Source organism: Dermochelys coriacea, chromosome 1 (assembly GCF_009764565.3).
Source record: "Dermochelys coriacea isolate rDerCor1 chromosome 1, rDerCor1.pri.v4, whole genome shotgun sequence".
In the NCBI taxonomy this organism is placed as follows: Eukaryota; Metazoa; Chordata; order Testudines; family Dermochelyidae; genus Dermochelys; species Dermochelys coriacea.
In genome coordinates, this window is record NC_050068.2 from 205,338,873 (window position 1) to 205,363,129 (window position 24,257).

The 24,257-nt window shown below is 42.8% G+C and overlaps 1 protein-coding gene across 2 annotated transcripts in view; it reads left to right on the plus strand.

Annotated features, from left to right (window-relative positions):
* The window catches only part of ATP1A1 (ATPase Na+/K+ transporting subunit alpha 1), a 50,828-nt gene that overhangs the window by 15,745 nt on the left and 10,826 nt on the right, over positions 1-24,257 (plus strand). Inside the window, exons 1-13 of one of the 2 annotated variants that reach the window (XM_038393280.2) lie at positions 2,682-3,030; positions 12,270-12,371; positions 13,305-13,364; positions 14,895-15,098; positions 15,489-15,602; positions 16,424-16,558; positions 16,908-17,025; positions 18,251-18,519; positions 19,580-19,778; positions 21,076-21,185; positions 22,275-22,409; positions 22,944-23,136; positions 23,699-23,874. In XM_038393280.2, coding sequence (XP_038249208.1) covers positions 3,019-3,030; positions 12,270-12,371; positions 13,305-13,364; positions 14,895-15,098; positions 15,489-15,602; positions 16,424-16,558; positions 16,908-17,025; positions 18,251-18,519; positions 19,580-19,778; positions 21,076-21,185; positions 22,275-22,409; positions 22,944-23,136; positions 23,699-23,874 — 1,827 coding nt within the window. In that variant the 5' untranslated portion in view covers positions 2,682-3,018. Of the gene's footprint in view, positions 1-2,681; positions 3,031-12,269; positions 12,372-13,304; positions 13,365-14,894; positions 15,099-15,488; positions 15,603-16,423; positions 16,559-16,907; positions 17,026-18,250; positions 18,520-19,579; positions 19,779-21,075; positions 21,186-22,274; positions 22,410-22,943; positions 23,137-23,698; positions 23,875-24,257 lie in introns of those variants that run through there. The other variant, XM_038393272.1, reaches the window with a different exon arrangement.

A 24,257-nucleotide genomic window follows, 5' to 3' on the forward strand; every position in this document is an offset into this window, starting at 1 on the left:
ATATGTGTGTGTATGTATATGTATTTACTGGCCTTGAGAACAGGCTTTATCAAGGCTTTAATCCTGGGATAACAGGGCTACTGGAATTTCATGTACCATGTCATCCAACCTGGCTCAGGGTGGGTCTAATCAACATGGTGCCTAAAATGGTGTCAGCAGCCATTGGCCCATCTCTTAGAGTCCAGTATTGCAAACACCAGTGGAGCTGAAGTAACGCTAGTGCTGACAAGACTTGGTTGTAGAATGGTACTAGTTACAATCTTTTTAAAGGTTTCAGAGTAGCAGCCGTGTTAGTCTGTATTCGCAAAAAGAAAAGGAGTACTTGTGGCACCTTAGAGACTAATGCATTTGTTTGAGCATAAGCTTTCGTGAGCTACAGCTCATTTCATTGGATGCATGCATGGAAAATACAGTGGGGAGATTTTATATACACAGAGAACATGAAACAATGGGTGTTACCATACACACTATAATGAGAGTGATCAGGTAAGGTGTGCTATTACCAGCAGGAGGGGTGGGGGGGAAAACCTTTTGTAGTATAATCAAGGTAGGCCATTTCTAGCAGTTGACAAGAACATGTGAGGAACAGTGGAGGGGGTGGACAGAGGGGGGGAATAAACCTGGGGAAATAGTTTTACTTTGTGTAATGACACATCCACTCCCAGTCTTTATTCAAGCCTAATGTAATGGTGTCCAGTTTGCAAATTAATTCAAACTCAGCAGTCTCTCACTGGAATCTGTTTTTGAAGTTTTTTTGCTGAAGAATTGCAACTTTTAGATCTATAATCAAGTGACCAGAGAGATTGAAGCGTTCTCCAACTGGTTTTTGAATGTTGTAATTCTTGATGTCTGATTTGTGTCCATTTAGTCTTTTTTACGTAGAGACTGTCCAGTTTGGCAAATGTTCATGGCAGACAGGTATTGCTGGCACATGATGGCATATATCACATTGGTAGATGTGCAGGTGAACGAGCCTCTGATAGTGTAGCTGATGTGATTAGGCCCTATGATGGTGTCCCCTGAATAGATATGTGGACACAGTTGGCAACGGGCTTTGTTGCAAGGATAGGTTCCTGGGTTAGTGGTTTTTGTTGTGAGGTGTGTGGTTGCTGGTATTTGCTTCAGGTCGGGGGGCTGTCTCCCAAGATCTGTGAGAGAGACAGGTCATCCTTCAGGATAGGTTGTAGATCCTTGATATGTTGGAGAGGTTTTAGTTGGGGTGTGAAGGTGATGGCTAGTGGTGTTCTGTTATTTTCTGGGGGTTTTTTCCCTCTCCTGCTGGTAATAGCTCACCTTACCTGATCACTCTTGTTATAATGTATATGGTAACACCCATTGTTTCATGTTCTCCATGTATATAAAATCTCCCCACTGTATTTTCTACTGCATGCATCCAATGAAATGAGCTGTAGCTCACAAAAGCTTATGCTCAAATTTGTTAGTCTGTATCCACAAAAAGAAAAGGAGTACTAACACAGCTGCTACTCTGAACTCCTAAATGTGAGGAGCTGATACCTATATCTGCCAAGGTATGGTTTGACTCAATATTTATGCAATGTAGCTGATATGATACAGGTGGGTCCCATTGTGCACTTGAAGACTGTTGCCACAGACCAGTTTGAATGAATGCAAATAATGATTGCTAGTGATAAATTGTGCAAATCTGGCAAAGCTTCAGATCCTGAAGTCTTGAAACAGTGAGCAGGGGTAAGGTGGAAAAGATACGCTTCTATTTACAAATGGTTACAGCTCCTGGAAATTGATTATAGGACTGGCATATGGTCTGTCACTCTCTCAGGAGAATAATTCTTTAGGGGTTTGTTTGTTTGTTTTTTTTGAGTCCATAGTCAGCTTGGACACTTAGGAGATCAAGCCCCCCAAAAGCTTGAAAAGATGCAACATAGATAAAATAGCAACGAGAAGATTTTGTGTGCTAGTGAGGAGGTCTTGACATACACCAACTGCATGCACGCATTCTGTGCCTGTCCATGCACATCCATGGCAGCCGTCCATGCAAGGCTTGATTCTCCAATCCATGGCACCTGCTGTTTTTTGTAAAAATGCTACCCCATCACAAGTTATTCACTTATGCCATTCATTAAGAGTTTTACGCTCACTTTGGCCAAGTATAAATGATGGCACAAGGTGCAAGACTGTTGGTATAGACTGACCTCCTCAAACCTCTTCCTTGCATGAAATCTTCTTACTGTGGTATCTATTTTGAAAGTGTGTGGGTGGAGGGGTGTGTGATACCAGACCCTTCTTCCTAACACTATATTCACGGGCAAGGAGCACTGGCTGTTTGTGTCACTTCTTCCTAATACACTCTCTCCCCCCCCCCCCCACAGTATGTGAGGAAGAAGTCCTAGCAGGAAGTGTTCCCTGAGACACGTTTACGTAAGTGGCTGTTAGGTGTAGACCCTGAACCCCAGTGGATAGCCGAGGACCACGTTTGCAGAGGGCCGCGGCTCTAAACGTTGTGTAGTTCTTGCCTCTTCCTCGGAAGCACCCTGGTTTTGCCCGCTCCCCAAGCCAACAGCCTCCAGGCCTGGGACGGCGGGGGCAGGCGGAGTCCCGAGGCTGCGGCGACGCCCCCGCAGATGCCGGCTGGGTTTCCCGCCCCAGCTGGAGCCCCCGCGCGCGCGCGCGCAAGGGGCTGCCCGGGGGCGCGCGCGGGGCGGGGGCGGAGCCGGGGCCGGGGCCGGGGCCGGCGCTCACACAGCAGGCCGGCCCCTGGCGCGCGCGCTCCCGCCCTCGCGAGCGAAGCCGGCGGGGGCGGGGCTTCGCTCCCTTCTTTAGGCGGCGGGAAGCGGCGCCCGTAGTCGCAGCTCGGCGGGGGCGGCAGCGGCAGCGGCAGCGGCGGGCTCGGAGTCGCTCAGGCGGGCGGGGAAGCCCCGGAGTCGCCGCCGCAGCAGCAGCAGCAGGAGTCCCGGCAGCGGCGCAGGACACGTAGCAGCCCCGCACGCCCCGGCCCCGAGCGAGACCGCGAGCCCCGCCACCGTCACCGTCACCGCCACCATGGGCAAGGGGGTGAGTGCGGGAAGCCCGGCGGGGCGGGCCCTGGGGCGCGCTGGCCGTGCCCGGCTCCAGGCAGGCGTGGCCCGGGGGCCCTTCCCGGCCGATGGGGGAGGGGGGCGCCTCGTGGCTTTGCCTAGGCCCAGCGGCGGGACTTGCTCCCTGCCCGGCCGGTGCCCGGGCAGGAGGGAGGCTCCCCCCCCGGCTGCGCAAACGGGCACCACAGCTGCTGTTCGGCCCGGTGCCGGCCGGCGGGGGCCCGGGCCACGCGCCGAGGCAAAGTGACCGTTGTGCGGCCGGCACGAGCCGGGGGGGGGGACCGAGGCGTCGGAAGGAGCCGGTGGGCTCGTCGCGGGTGCCGGGGAGGCCGCGGGACCTAGGCCGGCCATGAACAGCCGGCGTTTGAGGGGCGGTGACGCCGGGCTCTAACTTTACGCGATGAATAAGCCACTAGGGGGTGATGTGTGTCTCTGACACACACACACACACACACACACACACACACACACACACACACACACACACACACACACACACACACACACACACACACACACACACACACACACACACACACACACACACGGAGAGCTGGTTTTTAAAGGAGCGGTACAACTCTACAGTTTGTTTCCTTGAAAGGCTTCCGATGGCTTTTAGGCATACAGGGGGAGGTTTAGGTTTTTTGAAACTGGTCTTAGTTTAAATCGTAACACTTAAAAGAATGAAATTTGCTCTAACATGAGTAAAAGCTGCATAGGGGGGAAAAATGGGGGGGGGGGAGGAGAGAAGGAAAGACCTTCATCTAATGTTTAAGCAAAAAGAAAAGGAGGACTTGTGGCACCTTAGAGACTAAAATTTATTAGAGCATAAGCTTTCGTGAGCTACAGCTCACTTCATCGGATGCAACCGATGAAGTGAGCTGTAGCTCAGGAAAGCTTATGCTCAAATAAATGTTAGTCTCTAAGGTGCCACAAGTCCTCCTTTTCTTTTTGCGAATACAAACTAACACAGCTGCTACTCTGAAACCTAATGTTTAAGCTATCCTAGAAACCTGGTGAGCAGATCGGTCCTGTGAAAATGGAGAGTGCCTCATCTGACCAGGTTCTGTGTAACGTTTCTGATGATGATTTTTTTTTTTCCTTCTTTTCCTCTCCATTGGGTCTGTGGCTAACAAATTGGCCAAGTTTTTCAGGTTATTATAAAGGGCCTTTGCCTGTGGATGGTGTGGGTGAATGAATGCGTGTTCCAGGTTGAAGGTTGTACTAGCGGTCCCCAGGTCAGCATGGAAAAGAAATCTTTCTTGTATGGTGACCTTATCAGATGCCTTTCTGGAGCTAAACTTGAAAGTATGGTCATTTAAATATCTTCTGGCTATTATAAAAAGTACTTTACACTCCTTAAAGTACAAGGCCCAGAGGGGAAAGTTTGCATGGTAATAGGTACTGCTTGTTTAGCAACAGTAACCAGAGGCAGTGATAAAAAGGGGAGGGAAGGAAGGTGCTCAGGATTGAGAAATTCATTGCATCACACCAAACCTGTTAACTGCTGTCATGGTATAATATAACATAATGCTTTGTGTAGTTTTGCCCTCTTGGGTAAGGGACTGGATCAGCATTTTTGATTCCTTTCAGATTGCCAGGTTGTAACTGGCAATGAAAAGAGTTTCTTATGGCTGATTATTCATAATAATAAAAATCCCTTAATAATAATTTTAAAAAGTAAGGTTGAGTGAAGCCAAGAAAGCAAAAACCAAGACTTTTGGAACAGACAGAAGAACTTTGTATCTTAAAGGAAAGGAAAAAACCCTCCCTAGTTGATCATTTAGATTCAGTTTTAAAAATAAAAAGCAGTGTCTGTTTTTAATGGTGTACAGGTAACTATGAGGAGGGAAACTTTTTTTCTATTAAGGTTCTTAAAACATTTCCTGAAAGGTTCTAAAATGACTCTGCTTATTTAGTAATAATATTTAGCAGTTACAGTGGTCTGTTTCCAAAGTGCTGTACAAATATTGACTGACCTGACATTGGATTGATCAATGCCATTTAGCAGTCACAATGTTGACATAAATACATGAATGGTAGGAGAGCCATGAGAACACAAGACTGTGCAGACACTAATTTTAAAAAAAAATTCAGCAAAGTCTTTCTGTTTAGTAGCCCAGAAAAAACATTGGAGAGTATAATGTATCTCATTCTGTTAGGTTGTTTAATTATTTAGTTATCCAAAAGGGTAATTGGCACTACAAACTTCATGGCCCCTGTAACTAGGTACAGTTAATCTACTGTATTATGTAAATTGATTTTGTAAAGCTCCTGACTCAAACACATCGTCAGAACATCCTGTAGAAACTGTTCACTGCAGTTATAGCCCAAAGGCCAGGGTTGGGGTGGGGGTGGATTAAGGTGTTCTGAGTGGTGGGGGTTGTGTTTTTATTGACATGGAGACTGTTGGATATTTTAATGTCTTGTATTCTGTATAAGCACTTAAAAATGTCAAGTGACACAGGTTATACATATTAAGACTGTTTGACCTAGTATAGAAACTTAAAACAAAGGAGCAGGAGGGGTACTAATGGAAAATCTGTGACAGAGTAGTTAGTTTGTGTGTGTGTATTAGTCAGAATGTGTGTACTATCTTGTGACTTTGCAACACTGTTCTATTGAATGTGTCAAATCAGAGCCTGTTAAAGAAAGGGATGTGAAATGGAACTGAGTGAGGAAAGACTGTATGTGGTTTAACCACAAATATTGTTCACCCATCTTTGCTTGGTTATCCAAACAAGAGAAGGTTTTTTGTGTTTTTTGTTTTTTTTCTTTTAACCAAGTGTCAGTTCATGGGAAGGAAGAACTGTGCTCCTTATAACTGCTATATATGGGGAAGGGAGGAGGTATGAGAAGAAGCTGATGGAAACAGCCATTCTACTTGCTTGGTATTGAGGGAGGAGGGATCTGATGACTGGCTGCTTCACTGGGTTTTCAGCCAAATAGTACAGCTGTCAGGAGCTCAGTTCTTGTCCCCTCAAGACGCACAGGATTGTGAGGAACAGAGGTAGCCAAGAGACGTCTCATTCTCTATATTATCCCTAACTGCTTTTTATACCATCTTGCCTGAAAATTGCCTAAGGAGGAGCAGCAGCTTACTCTGTTACTTCTCCCCTCTGCTTCCTTTTTTTAAATTGGTTGTAGGATACACTCACTGAAGCGTACAGTTTCACCTCTGGAAGTGAGACTCAAAATTGAAGCCTGCTCAGCCCTGGCTAAGCTTCTTTTCTTGGGATGAACAGACCAGCTGAGAAAATGGATCTTTCAAAAGCAATTACTAATTTGTGGGTGCCCAAATTGACCCCTTAAAAAGGCTCTGTACTTCCAGAAAATCAGGCCCCTGTAAAGTGTTGAGTTGGGCACCTAAAATCACTTTGCACTTTTGAAAAAGTTGGCCAACATGATGATCTCCCTTTTGCTGTATCTGTTTGTTTGACTACATGGCAAGTAGTGTGCTCTATATTGTCTTTGAGTATTGGAGTGTATTTGTGCTGTCCTACAGCAAGAGCAAATCGTGTTTCACATTAGGATAGCCCCACAAATCAGGAAGGACTACTCAGTCATGAGTTTTCTGGGTTTCAGAAGCCAGTTCTGCACAATGCATCCGATGAAGTGAGCTGTAGCTCACGAAAGCTTATGCTCTAATAAATTTGTTAGTCTCTAAGGTGCCACAAGTACTCCTTTTCTTTTTGCGAATACAGACTAACACGGCTGCTACTCTGAAACCTGAGTTCTGCATATGGTTCTGATGAAAATAGTTCCATGGAACACAGAGGGTTATCTAGCATTTGCTGTCTTTTTATTCCATGAATGGCCCAGCTTTTGAACATAGTTAGTTTTAAGTGTGGCTTCCACATACTTCTTTCCATAAAGAGGGAGGGAGAAGTTGAGTATAGAACTAAAAAGAGCAAGTCTGCTCATTGTGTCTAACTGGGGTGTAATGAGGTCTCCCTAGCCATTCAGTAAAACTTCTGTGGCAGTGTGCTAGTCATTCATAGCAGTATAAGCTTTCGTGAGCTACAGCTCACTTCATCGGATGCATTGCATTGCGTGAGCTGTAAAGCTTATGCTCTAATAAATTTGTTAGCCTCTAAGGTGCCACAAGTCCTCCTTTTCTTTTTGCGAATACAGACTAACACGGCTGCTACTCTGAAACCATTCATAGCAGTGGCTCTCAACCTTTCCAGACTACTCTCTTCCTTTCAGGAGCCTGATTTGTCTTGAGTACCACCAAGTTTCACCTCACTTAAACTATTTGCTTACCAAATCAGACATAAAAATGTTACAGCACACTATTATGAAAAATGTGCTTACTTTCTCATTTTTACTATATAATTATAAAATCAATTGGAATATACATTTTGTACTTACGTTTCAGTCTATAGTATAGAGAACAGTATAAACAAGTCGTATGGAATTTTAGTTTGTACTGACTTCACTAGTGCTTTTTATGTATCCTGTTTGTTTGTAAAACTAGACAAATATCTAGATGAGTTGATGTACCCCCTGGAAGACCTTTGAGTACTCCCAGGGGTACAGTACCCCGATTCAGAATAACCATGTTGTACTGTAAAATCGGAAGCAAGAAGCTGAACATTCAAACTTGGCTTTTTTTGAGGGGGGCAGAAGGGGAAAGGCTAGCTATAGCATTTCCTAAATTTGGTGAGGGGCAGTTTTGCTGTCTATCACTGGGAAAGTGGTCCTTGCCCATGACCGGAGAATATAATTACTGGAAACTGTCTTTGAGGCAGCAGGACAGTAACTCCATTCTGCCTTGTGCCATACTGTTCATAATGTAAATATCAAGAGGAGGTCTCCAGCTATTTTTTTTTAAACTCCAGTCAGCATAGATTGAGACCTTATAGAATGGTCTCTTCTGCTGCCTTTCTCCCCTGCCAAGAATCATTGCTTCTGTTGTTTACAGTGTCTACCATAACCTGCTCTGTTAGGCTTCCTGCTCTCCTTTATTTGGGACCCAACATAGTCACGGATCTGGGCTGTGTAAAGCCTATAAAGCTCTGGATAAGAAGCTCTGACTGGACCAGTGGAAAATGGGGACATTTCCCAACCTCTTGCAGGGATAGTTTCCTTTTGTAGCTCCTTGTGGATCACTGTCATTTGGCAAAATCAGGGGTAGTCAATTAATTTTTGTCAAGGTCCAAATTTCTTGGTCAAGGTCCAGACTCCAGAAAAACATTTTTCACACCGCAGTAACAAAAAATAAATAAAATTTCACAGTCTAGTCAAAAGCAACTGGCAGTCTGCATTTGGCCTGCTGTCTGCCTATTGGCTACCCCTGGGCTAAATGAAACACCTGAAGTGTGGGTGCTTTGCAACCATAAGGGCTTGGAACTTTTCACTTTTGAAAAATGAAAACCTAAGTACCTGCAATTCTCACTGAATTTTGTAGGTGCTCAAGTACATCTGAAAATTAGGCCAACTTCAGTGCAGTCTTAATTTATGTAGAAACTGCTTATTTAGGCCTCCCCACTCTGGCTAGGGGTAAATCCATTTTCAATCCCTAACCAGATTATCACACTCAAATATAACTGCGTTTAAGACCACTTGCAGAAACTGTGCCTAGCTGCTGTAGCTTTAGGCTCAGGGTGAGAGCAGAATGGGATTTAGGGATTAATAACAAGAATTTTTCTTAAACTGGGGACGCATCACTTAGAAGTAACAGGAGGAGAAGGACCTTGGAGTATTTGTTGATCACAGTATGACTATGAGCTGCCAATGTTGTATGGCTGTGAAAAAAGCTAATGTGGTCTTGGGATGCATCAGGTGAGGTATTTCCAGTAGAGATAAGTAGTTGTTAGTACCATTATACAAGGCACTTGAGACCTCATCTGGAATATTGTGTGCAGTTCTGGTCTCCCATGTTTAAGAAGGATGAATTCAAACTGGAACAGGTACAGAGAAAGGCTACTAGGATGATCCGAGGAATGGAAAACCTGCCTTATGAAAGGGGACTCAAAGAGCTTGGCTTGTTTAGCCTAACCAAAAGAAGGCTATGGGGAGATATGATCCCTCTCTATAAATATATCAGAGGGATAAATACCATGGAGGGAGAAGAATTATTTAAGCTCAGTACCAGTGTGGACACAAGAACAAATGGATATAAACTGGCCATCAGGAAGTTTGGACTTGAAATTGAAGTTTTCTTGAAGGTTTCTAACCATCAGAGGAGTGAAGTTCTGGAACAGCCTTCCAAGGGAAGCAGTGGGGGCAAAAGACATATCTGGCTTCAAGATTAAGCTTGATAAGTTTATGGAAGGGAGCATATGATGGGATAGCCTAATTTTGGTAATTAATTGATCTTCAACTATTAGTAGTAGATATGCCCAATGACCTGTGATGGGATGTTAGATGGGGTGGGATCTGAGTTACTACAGAGAATTCTTTCCTGGGAGTCTGGCTGGTGAGTCTTGCCCACATGCTCAGGGTTCAGCTAATCACCATATTTGGGGTTGGGAAGGAATTTTCCTCCAGGGCAGATTAGCAGAAGTCCTAGGGGGTTTTCACCTTCCTCTGCACGGGTCACTTGCTGGAGGATTCTGTGCACCTCGAAGTCCTCAAATCACGATTTGAGGACTTCAGTAGCTCAGACATAGGTCAGAGTTTATTACAGGAGTGGGTGGGTGAGATTTTGTGGCCTGCGTTGTGCAGATCAGACTAGACTATCATAGTGGTCCCTTCTGACCTTAAAGTCCATGAATGGTGTCCATGTTTAGATTGGAAAATCTCAATACTTAAACAAAACAAACATTCAATAAATGAGTAGAAATGGGAATTGTGAGTCAGAGCAGTACGAGATCTGAATTATGCTTTCATCTTAAACTGCTAGATTGAATTGGCTTTTTGATGTGTAGGCCTTGCAAGGACCACTCAGTATATTTTACTCATTCAAACAGGATTCTGGGCAGCATGGTTGGGTCAGAGTGCCCTCAGCATGTGGCTTGGATTGGGGTGGAGGTGGGGGGTGGAATACAGGGCTGAAACGAGCAAGTTAACCTCCAGCTACTTTCTGAATAGGCAGAATTACAAAAGTATTAGGGAAAGTAATGTGAAGCAGACAGATTTTACGCAGTATTATGCACCCCGCCCTGTATGTACATTTGGAAATCACAATTGCTTTTTAAGCTTCAGGAAGATAATGACATTTACATTGTGTACAGCAGAGGGTAAACGCCTAGTATCAATTCATTATTTAAAGTCAAATTTGTGTTAGACTGGAGGATGTGGAAAGAGTACAGAAAAAGTTGCCATAATTTCAATCAAGTTGCCTTGTAGCAGATTCTTGTGATCTTGGAATGTCAGTACTTACAGGTTCAGTGCTGTTCTAAGCATGTAACACTGCTTCCACCTTTTTTTTTTTTTTAAATGTGGTTTTAGTATGGTGAAGACAATGTCAAGAATGTTGACAATCTTTAGCTGTACTTCATTCTTTACAGATAAAAGAGGAGGATAAAAGGACAAGTTCCACTCTATTGGTTAAAAATAACCTGCAGTGTTCTTTTGACTGTTGCACAGCTCTCCTGTGGCTGCATGCAGAAATTAATAATAAATTGTCACCTCTAGTAAAGAAGGGAATATGGTTCTTTACGGAATCTTTTCCATCAGCGTCTGCAATGAAAATAGACTGCTTGGTTTCACTTGTTTAGTTTATGGTCAGTTTTACATTCAGATGTACAGTGTAATGTAATGGTTTTCCACCTTTTTTCATTTGACTTCTTTAAAAAAAAAAAATAATAATTTCAGATGGAGTTGCAGATCCCTTTGGAAATTTTAGACATAGTCTGCAGACCCCCAGGGTCTGTGGGCCATAGTTTGAAACCACTGGTTTAATTAAATACTTCTTTTATCCTAAGTTTTGTGAAAGATCATTCCTAATACTTGAATTTTAGACCCTGTTAACAGGTTCTTGGCATGTATTACTCTGACTTGCCAGTAATCCAATTTCTGATCAGAGGTGCATGCACAACATAATGAGTAGGTTATTGTATTAGTTTTATTATCATCCATTTCTCATATTAGCCATTATAGCTTAAGGTTTTATCGGAGCCTGTCATTTTAACTGTGGTGGAAAAAGTGCCAAGGGAAAATGTTAGTAATTGTTAAATGTTACGCAAAATGGAAGGGGGAAGAGCTGTGTCACTAGAGGTTTGTGCAAGTATGGAAATCTACCTTGCGATGGGTGGAGCAGAGGGAGATTATATTTGCATTTCATGGTCCCACTGCAATAGGCAGGGACACTAAGTGCCTAGGGCTGCTAGTGCCTCATAGGAAAATTCCAATTGGTTTTCGATTTTAGAGATGTTTCTGCTTCTTAATTGTCCTGTACTTCTCCTCTTCCCGTGTCTCTTGATTGGTTTTCATACAAACGTCTGTGGCAATCTCTATTGCTTTGGTGCTTGTCTGCTGCTGCTTATTACCCTCTACAACCTGAATTAAGCATCAAAGATCACAATTTCATGAAAATACCCTATGTAATTAAGGGGAATAAGTCTATTTTCAGGCATCTCTTATGTAAGCATAGTCAGTTTGTTCCATGAGGCATACACAGCTCTAAGTGGGTGGATTTTTTGTTTTTGTGATAACACACATCCTGCTTATATGCCAAAATATTTATAGGGGGATCTGCTCTATAAAATAAAACCAGTCTTCAAAAATAATTTGTACTGTTTGTTTGGGAGACTGTCAGAGCAAGTATGGAAGTATCTTGAAATGAACTCTGTCAAGTTTTTGGGATGCATGAAATGTCAAATCTGTTTTCAAATTGATTAAACTATTGACGCTCTTCTCTTCCTGCTCCATTGCCACACTCACCCCCTCAGATTAACATGAGAAAACAAAGAGTTAATACACATCTGAAGGAATTTTGTATGTAGTCTAGAGTTGGTTTCTTGTGATGTGGATCACTTCTGGTTGGACTGAGGTTCAGACCTCAAAACTGATCTGTGAATAGTGTGCAGCTTGCTATTTGTCTAGTAACTTCAGCCAGCATTTGTGCAATCCCTGGCAGTAATCCGTGCAGCATAGGGCTGTTATTGAGCAGACTAGTCTTTTTACCAGCTTGCTTATAAGAAAGTAGCATAATTTAAATGTAAGTAGTTGTCCGACATAAAATTCTGTGCATGGGGAATATAGAAACCATACACACTACTGAAGTAGTTAAACATCAGCCATTTCTCAAAACCTTATTTTTCTCAGACTGGACATGACAAGTATGAGCCTACTGCTACATCAGAACATGGTGCTGGGAAGAAGAAGGGAAAGAAGGATATGGATGAACTGAAAAAGGAAGTCTCATTGGTAAGAAAGTGAGGAAGGGAAAGAATTGGTGGCTCTTCAACAACACGCGCTGCCTTGAAAACACTGTCTTCAGGTGCCTACCTTTTAAAAATCTGACATTGGTACAGAGACTAAAGGCATCTAGTAAGTTTTCAGTGCAGCCATAGTATAAATGTATACTCCCCAGAGTAAGCACAGCTCCAGCAGCGGAAGTGCAGTCTTCCCCACATTGTCCTGCCTGAGTGACTCTGGCCTGCTGTGGAGTAGCTGCCTTTTTAGCCAGTGAGTTCAATCTCTATGGCTAGACTTAAACGCTGACCCCTGCAGAGACAGTCAGCTGTAGTGTGCATTAGTGTTAATCAGTTTGTGTTGTGGACATCTGTCCACAGTGAGTGAATTGTGCATTACATTTCGCTGGTATCCAAATTTCACCGGGTTCTAGTTTAGATCGGGTTTCCTTGCTGTGATGTACAATGTGGAAGCAAAGGTGTATAAGCTCTTAACCAGTTTCAAGTTTGCTGTGCATATTAGGAAGGGGAGGTTGGCTTGCTTAGCAAGTCTTCTGTATGCCTCTTCCCTTCCGTTTAAAAATAAAGAAAAAAATCCACCAAAAAAACCTCTTGGGATGCAGACCACTTTCAGGGTAGTCTGTCATTAAAAATGGAACCACCTATTGGATGGAGCACAACATCTTTTAACAACACTCAACAATGCTACCTAGAATAAATCCACTCTGAATAGTGGTAAGCAGGGTAAGAGGAATGAAATGGTGAGGTTACAACTTTGGAACCATCTCTGCTTTAACTCTCTTCCTTGCCATGAAAACCTCCATCTTATGAAGCTATTATTGGCAAGGGAATGGAGAGTAGAAAGCCAGTAAGTAGCCTCTGCTCACTGTTATGCATGAACTGTTGTTACACATTCCCACTCCAATCTCGTCTCTCTTTCCTTCAGGATGATCATAAACTCAGCCTTGATGAACTTCATCGTAAATACGGAACAGACTTGAGTCGGGTAGGTAGGTTTTTTTGCGTGTCCCATCTGTCAACTTCTAAAAAGGAACAGGTTCACCGATATGATAAGCCTGCTGTGAAAGGAGATCTGGGTGCTGTCAAATTTGTTTACCACCACTCTCTTTTGGTTAGAGCTCACAAATATTTCTATCCTTCCTCCCTTTATATTGATTGGCTCAAATATTTTAGTGACTGTTCATTAACAAAGTTGGGATTTATTCATTGACTCTTAAGTATTCCAAGGTCAAATTGATTCTTAGGTTTTGCATTGAGTGTTCTTGCTTGTGTTCTCTTGCACATGTATTTGTCTAGTAATCCTCTGCTGTAAACCAGGACATGGCCACAAACGTAACACGGACCATCAGTAGTTAAAATGTTACTTTTATAACAAAGGGTGCTGGAATCTCAGACGAGAAGCAATCTCCCACTGAGTTATTTTACTTGATAACTAAAGGGATAGAGCATTTTGAAATATTGTTTAAAGAGGAACTTAATGTCCTGATTGTTTTGTACAACTATATTTCTACTCTCCTAATAAAGGGACTCTCAGCAAGAGAGAAACTGACTGTACAGGGCGCGCACAACCTGGAAATTTTTTCCCAGTTTTCAGGCAAAAAAAAAAATCTTGTAGGTAGATGGTATATCTAGTTGGTTTCAGGCAAAAAAAAAAAATCTTCAGACAAACTTTAAAAAAAAAAAATATCTACATCACTTATCTCCCACTTGACTTTTTTGAGGATTGTAGAAACATGTAAAATATGCTAGCTTGCTGAAATTAATATCACATACATGAATTGGTCAGCACTTTGAGCAGGGTACGATGCTGGTTTTACACCTTGGTTGGTGCTGTTTAGTTGACGGCTGTTTCCTACAAGGTTTGATGCAGCAAGACATCTTTTATTTTGGGTCTTTTATAGCGCAGTAGGGTGAGAAACTTAATTCTTCTCATACAAGTCAAGCTTTTTGAAAACTTGAGAGATTTTTTTGGGAAGACTAAAATCAAAATAGCCACATAAAAGACCATTTTGATTTTTGCTTGTGCCATAACTTCAGAGCCTCTGACAGTCTTTTGTGGACCGTTTTTCAGGGGGTTATAACTTCCACAATTATGGTCCCATCACACCTTTGACATTGAAGGCCCATCATCATTGTGAGCTCCTGTACCATTCTTTTCACCTGGCCAGCTTGTACTTTCATCTGAGAGCTGGAAATAGAAGTTACTTGTGAGGCTTTTTTTATTATGCGGATTTGTAGTACAAATACTTACCTGGAGACACTAAAAGGCTACACAAACTCCCATTGTCTTTGCTCTTTTATTGTAAGGAAAGTGTTCTCTCCTTTAGCTTGCAGGAGCAGAGGGGGAAGCAAAGCAGAGGCAGGCCTTTGTTTTCATTCTTGTGTAAGAACAGGAATGAACTCGGAATGGCTTGCTCAATCCACATTTGACCAGTGCCTCAAACTGAGGAAGAGCCTGGTGGTCTGACCTTACTGCAGCGCTATAACTAAACTACCTTCCCAACTTGCATTCTAGGGTTTGACAACTGCTCGTGCTGCTGAGATTTTGGCTCGGGATGGCCCAAACTCCCTCACACCTCCCCCTACCACTCCTGAATGGATAAAGTTCTGCCGGCAGCTGTTTGGAGGATTCTCCCTTCTCTTATGGATTGGTGCTGTTCTTTGTTTTCTGGCTTATGGCATCCAGGCTGCAATGGAGGAGGAGCCAAATAATGATAATGTGAGTACTTGTGTACTAGGCTTATTTGCATGGAGCTAGACCTGTTAATTGTCTTGCATCCAAACCTTCACTCTAGGAACTTTTCCTAAGGTTTTTAGTGAATGGTAGTATTTTCATAACTGTAGTCTCACTCTGGTTTAATTCCTGTGCTTCTACATGTATGGTTTTCAATCCATGCCTTCAGTAGCTGAATTCCAGCTCACATCAGATCTCATTAACGGAAGTTTTAGCTGTTTCCTGGAACATAAAATTGACTGTAGCTCTTGATTAACTTGTGCACATACACTATGCAAAAACTGCAAGTAGCTTTGCAATTTAGTGTAAGCATTAGAAATTGAAAAATAAACCCTTCAGTCAGAATCTGCTCTCAGTTCACTCTGTTCATTGCAGTTGTATCTGGGTGTTGTGTTGGCTGCTGTCGTTATCATAACTGGCTGCTTCTCATACTACCAAGAAGCAAAGAGTTCTAAGATCATGGAATCCTTCAAAAACATGGTGCCTCAGGTATGTAATGTCTGATCACCCTGCAGTTGAACAGGCTTTAGCTAGCTCAGGATTGTTAATCAGATTAGAATCTTTCTGTCACTGCAAAGGATGTGACTGGATTTAGGGAGTATTTTGCTAGTTTTTAAGCAGATTTGACTTCTTTAATGCCAGCCTGTCACTATGGCTCTCAATCTATTAAAAGTAGAAGTTTCATATTTCTCTTGGCATTAGCAAAGTTATTTGGCGCAAATAGCAAATGCTAGCTATACTCCCCACTGGATGAGTATCACCAGTTATTGGTGTCCAGTAAAGCACTTGACTGCAGCTTCTTAGTATATTGGACTTCTGTTGGTCTGATTTATAAAGCACTTAAAGAAATTTAGCTCTGATTTGGATTAAATAGCCCACGTCGCGCACAACCGCCATAGGGACTTATTACAATGGCATAAGGAGCTTTTAATGACAGGAAAACTAAACCCATTAGTTTTCTTCAACCACATTTCTATCTGTGATAAATAAGTTGACTTACCATCATGAGAGGAAAGACCCTCTGGCCCCTTTAAGCCTTTTCTGAATTATATTTAAAGTAGTCGCAAAAAGAAAAGGAGTACTTGTGGCACCTTAGAGACTAACAAATTTATTAGAGCATAAGCTTTCGTGAGCTACAGCTCACTTCATCGGATGCATCGGATGCTGTAGCTCACGAAAGCTTATGCTCTAATAAATTTGTTAGTCTCTAAGGTGCCACAAGTACTCCTTTTCTTTTTGCGAATACAGACTAACACGGCTGCTACTCTGAAACCTGTGATTTAAAGTAGTGTATTCCTTGACTTTTCTAGCAAGCCCTTGTGATCAGAAATGGTGAGAAGTTAAGCATAAATGCTGAAGGTGTTGTAGTTGGAGATCTAGTGGAGGTGAAAGGAGGAGACAGAATTCCAGCTGATCTTCGTATCATAAGTGCTCATGGCTGTAAGGTGGGTGCATTTTCTAATGTCCCTCTGAAAACCCCATTCCATACTAAGGGAGTCACTTTTCTAACTAGCTAAATTCAATGCTGAATTTATGGGATGTTAGGTTTTTTTGATGATGATGATGATGATATAGAAGTGCCCTAGAATTGCAATGTGTTCCCCTTAAATTCAGGGCTTTGGAACAGAGCCCGGAGCTGGAGCGCAGAGCAGCTCCGGAGCAGTGGAGCAGCAGGTTTTTGCCTGGAGCTGGAGTGGAGCCGGAGCACAGCTCCAAAGCCCTACTTAAATTTCTTCTCCTTCCTGGGTATTTGTCCGCTTGCGCAAGAAACAATGTGATATATCTTCTATGCAGGTGGATAACTCCTCACTCACTGGTGAGTCAGAGCCTCAGACCAGGTCTCCAGATTTCACGAACGAGAACCCACTGGAGACCAGGAACATTGCTTTCTTTTCCACCAACTGTGTGGAAGGTACATGGCTTTAATACTCCATAAAATGTGCATTAATGTAACACTGGGGGGTTAAACAATTAAATCAAGAAACTGCTATGGCAGTATAAATGTTTAATGTGTAACTTTATGTAGTTGGAAGCATATGGACTCCACTTCCAACTCACATGCAAACAACCAGAGTATCGGCTCTTGGGGAGAGAGGCTGTATCTGATAGGAAATTGACCGTGCGTAATTGGACAGTAAGCTTCTGCAGCAACGTTAGCTTTGAGTTTCCGGTTTCCTTCAAGATGTTGCTTTACTCTACTTCTATTAATTTAACTAATTCAAACCTTTTAGAAAGGACAAGGAACATGGGTTTGTATAGGTCCCCTGGCATCGTTCTCACCCAAGGCCCAATTGAGGTCAGACGGAAGTGTTCAAAAATAACGCAGCTGCTTTTGAGAATTTAGAATTCCAGTGCCCATCAAACAGAACTAGTATTCCACCTTCAGAATTCTTCAGGAGACTCAGTGGCTATTTTATGAATTAGCCCCTCCCTTTGTCATTTGTGACCCAACACTGTGTGACATGAGGTGTCCCAATGTAACCAGATAGAGTACAATGAGGATTTACAAATTAAAAAGTAGTATCTTTTTTGGTAAACGTGGGGCTCAGTTTTGCCCTCAGATATGCACATATATATTTTTATGGCAACACCCATAATATGCCTAGATCACATTGTCAGTCCAGTGTTGGAGAAGAAATGTTGTACTGCATAGCTGATTGACGCTTGTCATGTTGTACCAGAGGGATAGGTCCCAAAATAGGGACTGGCATTTGGAAGGGATTCCCTTCTCCTGCTGTCATAAGCAATCAAAAGTCTGTGCCTGCTTATGTCATTACGTCATCCCTTTGGCGGAAAACTATCTGCCCTCTTAAAAACCTTGTGGATGCACTGCCATGTGGCAGATCCTTATCCACTAATTGGAATCCAAGGGAGGAGGTGTGCAGGAACTCTGCATGGCAATGGTGGTATTATTTACACAAGAATTCCTGCTCTCCGGCTGGGTTAGAGATTCATCCTCACATATGCTTGATGTGGATGATGGTGTAAAGGCTATTGTGGTGTGAACAAACATGGTTGTTTTAAATGAATCTGTGGAGATCTGATTAAGCACCTCCAAACTCAAACCAGAGCGAAGTAGCTTTCTGTGTTTGGCATCAGTGAGTACTCTATTAAAGCCTGTTGTGTCTCACTTCCAGGCACTGCCCGTGGTGTTGTCATTAACATTGGTGATAATACTGTGATGGGCCGTATTGCCACTCTAGCATCTGGACTGGAAGGGGGGAAAACTCCCATTGCAACTGAGATTGAGCATTTTATTCACATCATCACTGGAGTGGCTGTGTTCCTGGGAGTCACCTTCTTCATCCTCTCATTGATCCTTGAGTACACCTGGCTGCAGGCTGTCATCTTCCTCATTGGAATCATTGTCGCCAACGTTCCCGAGGGTCTGCTTGCTACTGTCACGGTGAGCTGGTGGGGAATATCAATATAGTTTGAAATCAGTTGCACTTAATCTTAGATTGTACTTGAAGGCAAACTGTAGTATAGCAAGGGGTATTCTCATCGCTGAGCAGTCGTCTTGGTCTGTGTGGGTAGGGCCAACCTGTGATAGTGATTAATTTAGTCTGAGAAACAGTCACATGTTTCTGCCTAGTACCAACTCATCCAGACTACACTGGAACCCTTTTGCAAAATTAACTACAGTTTTGAAACTCTTCAGCTAGTGTAGATGGGCCCCAAATTACTAAATCATAAAATAAGTTTCATATTGCAAGACTGTTAACTCTTTAGTCAGGTTTCAGAGTAGCAGCCGTGTTAGTCTATATTCGCAAAGAGAAAAGGAGTACTTGTGGCCCCTTAGAGACTAACAAATTTATTTGAGCAATGAGCGGAATGCATCTGATGAAGTGAGCTGTAGCTCATAAAAGCTTATGCTCAAATAAATTTGTTAGTCTCTAAGGGGCCACAAGTACTCCTTTTCTCTTTTTAGTCAAAAAGTCAGGACTATAAATGCGGTTCCCTTTCTGATACAGTGAAAAGCAGGGGACTATCCAGTTTGGTGACATTTAACCTGTTTAGTTTTTTTTTTTTAAACAAAAAAACCCCACTATTTTGAAGTAAAGTAACAAAAGCATCTTCCATCTGCAGAGTCTCATGCCTTTGAGTTCCCAACTGAATGGCTGAGAGAGGCTATTCCCACTTACTTTAGATGGTAAAACAGGGCCATGTCTGGCTAAACTGTTTCAAAAACTTCTCATGTTCTTGAGTAGTTTCTGTACTCTTTATTGGCATTGCATTTTAAGGCCTTCTGACCCAAAATGTGATGTGATATATGAGATGCTTATGAAGGAGAAAATGCAGTCTGGGCTAAATTTTAAACAAGTCTGAGAATCAGTGCTTTCTGTTTTTGTGGGGGAGTGGTAACGGCAGCTTCTAAATGCAAAATTACTGCACTCTAGTGCCAGTTGTGGGCTATGTAGAACTAAATTAGTGTACAAGCACCTGTCTGATTCTTCCTCTCCTAGGTGTGTCTGACACTAACAGCCAAGCGTATGGCTCGTAAGAACTGTTTGGTGAAGAACTTGGAAGCTGTGGAAACCCTGGGCTCCACATCTACCATCTGCTCCGACAAAACTGGTACCCTGACTCAGAACCGCATGACAGTTGCCCACATGTGGTTTGACAATCAGATTCATGAGGCAGACACCACAGAGAACCAGAGCGGTAAGAAAAGCTCTCTCAATTAGAGTTTCTAATTAGCATGTTGTGTAGAGGTGTCTTGATTTATAGATAATGTAAAAAGACTTTGGTGTCTGGAGTGCAGAGTTGGGAGGATTTAGAACTTGTCTTCTACAGTTCCTGGTTAATCAATATAAACCTCATTATGGCCCCATGCTCTAACTTCCTTTCCTCTTTATCTTGAATGTACAACTCATTGGACTAATGACTCCTAGACAGTGAGCATTGGAAAGATCACTTTCCCTAGTTCCGATTCACATTTTGGATTTGATCTAGGACCTTGATGTTACCACTTGGCAAAATATCCAAGTCTTATCACCATTCAAAGTGCCTGTAAATCATGAGTTTCAGTGCTAGCTCTGCCACTCTAATTTTTTCTAAACTAGAAAATGTTGTTTTGGTTATCAGGTGCACTTGCACTGGTGAGGAAGACTTGATTTGATTTTTTTTTTTTTCCTGTAGGTGTGATCGTGCTTGTCTGATCCAGTTTTGAAAGTGGCTGTGTCTGGTCTACACTAGTACTTCAGCCATGTTTAATACAGTGCAAAGCATCAAGCTGTATAAATACAAAGCATTATTGGAAGCCGTATAAACATTTGGGCTGACAATAGTAGGAATAAACCAGTGTTTGTTCCATGAAAAAAAAAATCTTCAAGGCTTAATAGTTGTCCCTCCCAACTAGCAAATGACTTTTTAAAAAAGGCTTTTGCCTGGTTTACTCTTTCCAGGGAAACCATGTTCAATTCATGTCATTTGAAGCCCCTCGACAATAAACATGGGGTAAATGGAGTGGAGGAGTCCTTTAATTGTCATCCCTGTGATAAACTTTCACATTTAACCTTTCACATTGGTTTTGCAGACTTGTCATAGTGAGGCCAAGACTTCCCTAACAGTGAGTGGGAGAGCTGGAGTGGAACCCAGGAATTTTGATTCCTAGTGTCCCAGTCTATGAAAGGAAATCAGTTTGACCCTTGCCACTACTGAAAACATAACTACTAGTATATAGAATCTAGACTAAAAATGCCTGTTCTTAAAATGCTTAGCTACTCTTTTAATCCCCAGGCCTTTCCCTATTCACCACCTGCTCTCCAGAGTAACTTGTGACTAGATGAGCAGCTAAAATTTAGGGGAAAAGAAGCAGATGGAAAACTCCCAGTAGCAGAACTATGAGCTTTTTTTATAGTCTGAGGTAGAAAAGACCGAGACTTTACGCTAAGCTGAAAGAAGCCTTTTCCCTGATCTATTTGGCACCTTAACATTTCCCTTCTCCCCCTGCTTCCAGGTGCCTCCTTTGATAAGAGTTCTCTTACCTGGGGTGCTCTGTCCAGAGTTGCAGGTCTCTGCAACCGTGCTGTGTTCCAGGCTAACCAAGAAAATGTACCTATTCTCAAGGTGAGTTCAATGAAGGCACCCTAAACTATCTGACAACAATTTTTGCTCTGATTTGTTGGTGTTACAATCCAGTTGTCTAGACTGGTGAAGGCAGTGCAGTAACAATTTATGCCCAGTCTCTGTGACATGCCCACCAGTCCCAGGATTGCAGTGGACGTGTAGGCCGGGAAGGTCAGCTGGTGCTCCTGGCTTTTCCTGCAAACAGATCCATAGAGGAAAGCTGGGGAAGCAATCTCCCTTTCTGTGCTTCTGGCAGGGGAGGGGGGTAGTTGATGTATGGCTCCTGCAGCATGATCTCTGCCTTCTACTGACCCCAGAAATCTGCAGGTTAAGGGAGTAGAACACAACAGGAACTGAATGTTCCAGAGCAAGCTTGGTGCGTTTTCTCCCCTCTTTTGGTTATTCCCACATAGTATGTGGGGAGTGGGTTCCATGATAGTATACTTTTGCTTTAAAGAAACTGGCAGTGGTGGGCATAGGAGCAGAGTGAGCAGCTGTCATAGGATGTTTAATTAACTTCACAGTACACTTGTGCCTAATCTTGTCTGACCTTCTGACATAATTGTATGTCACTAAAGCAAATGCCACATGGCAATAATCATGGAGGGGAGATGCTAAGCTAAGATCCAGCCTAGTCTAATGTCTGCAAAAGTGAAGCACTGCTCTTGTGTCCAGTGTTTGACATGTTAATTATGTCGCTTAATGCATTACTGGAAGGTGCTTGTATACTATGCTTGATAGCAGCGTAGAAGAACCCATGTAGAACACACTATCTTGATTATTCATCAATACTGGTTCTGTGACGATATTAAAAACAGAGGATTTATAATCTTGTACCATAAAATCTTAAACCTATTGTAATCCTGCTTCTTGCATCTCTTCATTCATAACTTGAAGCTGTTAAAAATAACTTCTTATTACTGTAATGCGTGTCTGCCACAACTCTTCTTATAATGTCCTGTTGGTTACATAATTTTCGCCACGTTCTAGAAGTCTGTTTGACTTTGGCTTCAGCCTTGTTTGAAATGCTCGGTCTCTTTTGTGAAAGAGTGAAGTTTACAATGTGTGAAACTTTTTTCATTTTAACAGAGGGCAGTTGCAGGTGATGCATCGGAATCTGCACTTCTAAAATGTATCGAAGTGTGCTGTGGTTCTGTCAAAGACATGAGAGAAAGGAATGCCAAAGTAGTGGAAATACCATTCAACTCTACCAACAAATACCAGGTAAAAGGGAGTGAGAACCTCCTGAGGAAGAAGGGTTCCCAGTCCCCATATGTTAATTTATACAAAGTGCTTCAGGGACTAGATCAGCCCTGAATAACACGGCACTGTCTGCAGTGGGATTGCATTGGCTGCAAATAGGGGGTTTTTTTGTTTTGTTTTTCTTGTTACATATCTGAGTGTTGTGATGGGAGACTAGGAGAGATTGAGTCTGGGGAACTAGCTGCATTGCAAATGTTACCTTTTAAAATAAATGACACGCACGCTAGAGAGTTCTCGACACTCACATATAACCAAGGTTGTGGAAGAGAACTCGCCAGAATTCCTGTGTTTCCAGAGTACCTTAAAGGGATCTGCCGTAATTCTCCAATTCACTGCTGAATACTTGGAGTGAGTGTTAAGCACTTTCTGCCTATACAATTCTTCCAAATCACTGTGGAAATTAACCATTCCATGTGGCATTTTTAATGGGAGCAGTCCCATTAATCTCATGCTATACAAATATAAAGCAGTAAAAGCTCTTCTCTTACAACCTAGCTGTCTATCCATATGAATGCCAATCCATCAGAGTCTCGCTACCTGCTGGTGATGAAGGGAGCCCCAGAGAGAATCCTGGACCGCTGCAGCTCCATTTTGATCCATGGAAAAGAACAATCGCTGGATGAGGAGGCAAAAGATGCTTTTCAAAATGCCTACCTTGAATTGGGAGGCCTTGGGGAGAGAGTACTAGGTAAGGAAATGCAGTCATAGTGCACTGCTAGTCGTTTTGGCTCCACACAGCATGCCACAGAAGCAATGGGTTAAGTACAGGGGGTTGTGTTCTGTTCTGGCAATGCAACTGTCTCTAACTTACCGGGCACTTCAGCATTGATCTGGAAAGGCCCTCTCCCTCGGGAGAGATGTGCACTTGTTCTAATATTGGGTGCAGCCTACATGAACGTTTCGGGGTCCCATCACATACAGGGTAGCCAGACTGCTTGGATCAAAATGAATCAATGCATGCTGGAACCTATCATTTCCATGGGCTGCATTATATTAAAAATTGCTCCATTTAAAGTAAATTTTAAGTAGTTCTTGGTCACTTGGCATTGGCAACTAGCCACCAGTCTAGGGAAAAACTTTTAAGCTGTCGGGAGTTATGCTTACTTTGAATAACATTGACTGGGCTCCTGAGCAGAAGACCTGGCACTAACTTACAGAGCTCATCACTACTGTTCACAATAAGTGAATTCACAAGTAAACCTGCCTGCTTAGGGGCACAAACTAATCATCATTTTTGACTTTCTCTGCAGGCTTTTGCCACTTGGCTCTGCCAGATGATCAGTTCCCGGAAGGCTTCCAGTTTGACACCGATGACATCAACTTTCCTGTGGAAAAACTCTGCTTTGTCGGGTTGATTTCTATGATTGACCCTCCTCGTGCTGCTGTGCCAGATGCTGTTGGCAAATGCAGAAGTGCTGGAATCAAGGTATCTCTTTTTGAGTGTGTGCGATGACGTGAGCTAAAATACAAATGAACCGAGTGAGCCCAGTATTCAGACCTGGAAGAAACTAGGTTCTCCTTCAAGTGCTGATCCTTATGTGTGTTCGACATACGTGTACTGCATGTGCCTGAGACTGGAGATTTGTAGCTAGTAGTGAATACTTCCCTGGGCCCAGTTCACTCTGATGCTATTCTTAAAGGCTCAGAAGTTTGCCATTTAACTTAACGGAGTAATGTAGGGTCCACGGTAATCAAATAGCAGACTGAAAAAAAGTTTTTGATGGAGAGTCCAGATTCCTAATATCCAGGGGCTGAACTGGTCTGAGTCAGACAAAATTGGGCCTAATATTCTGTTGGTTACTTCCTGTC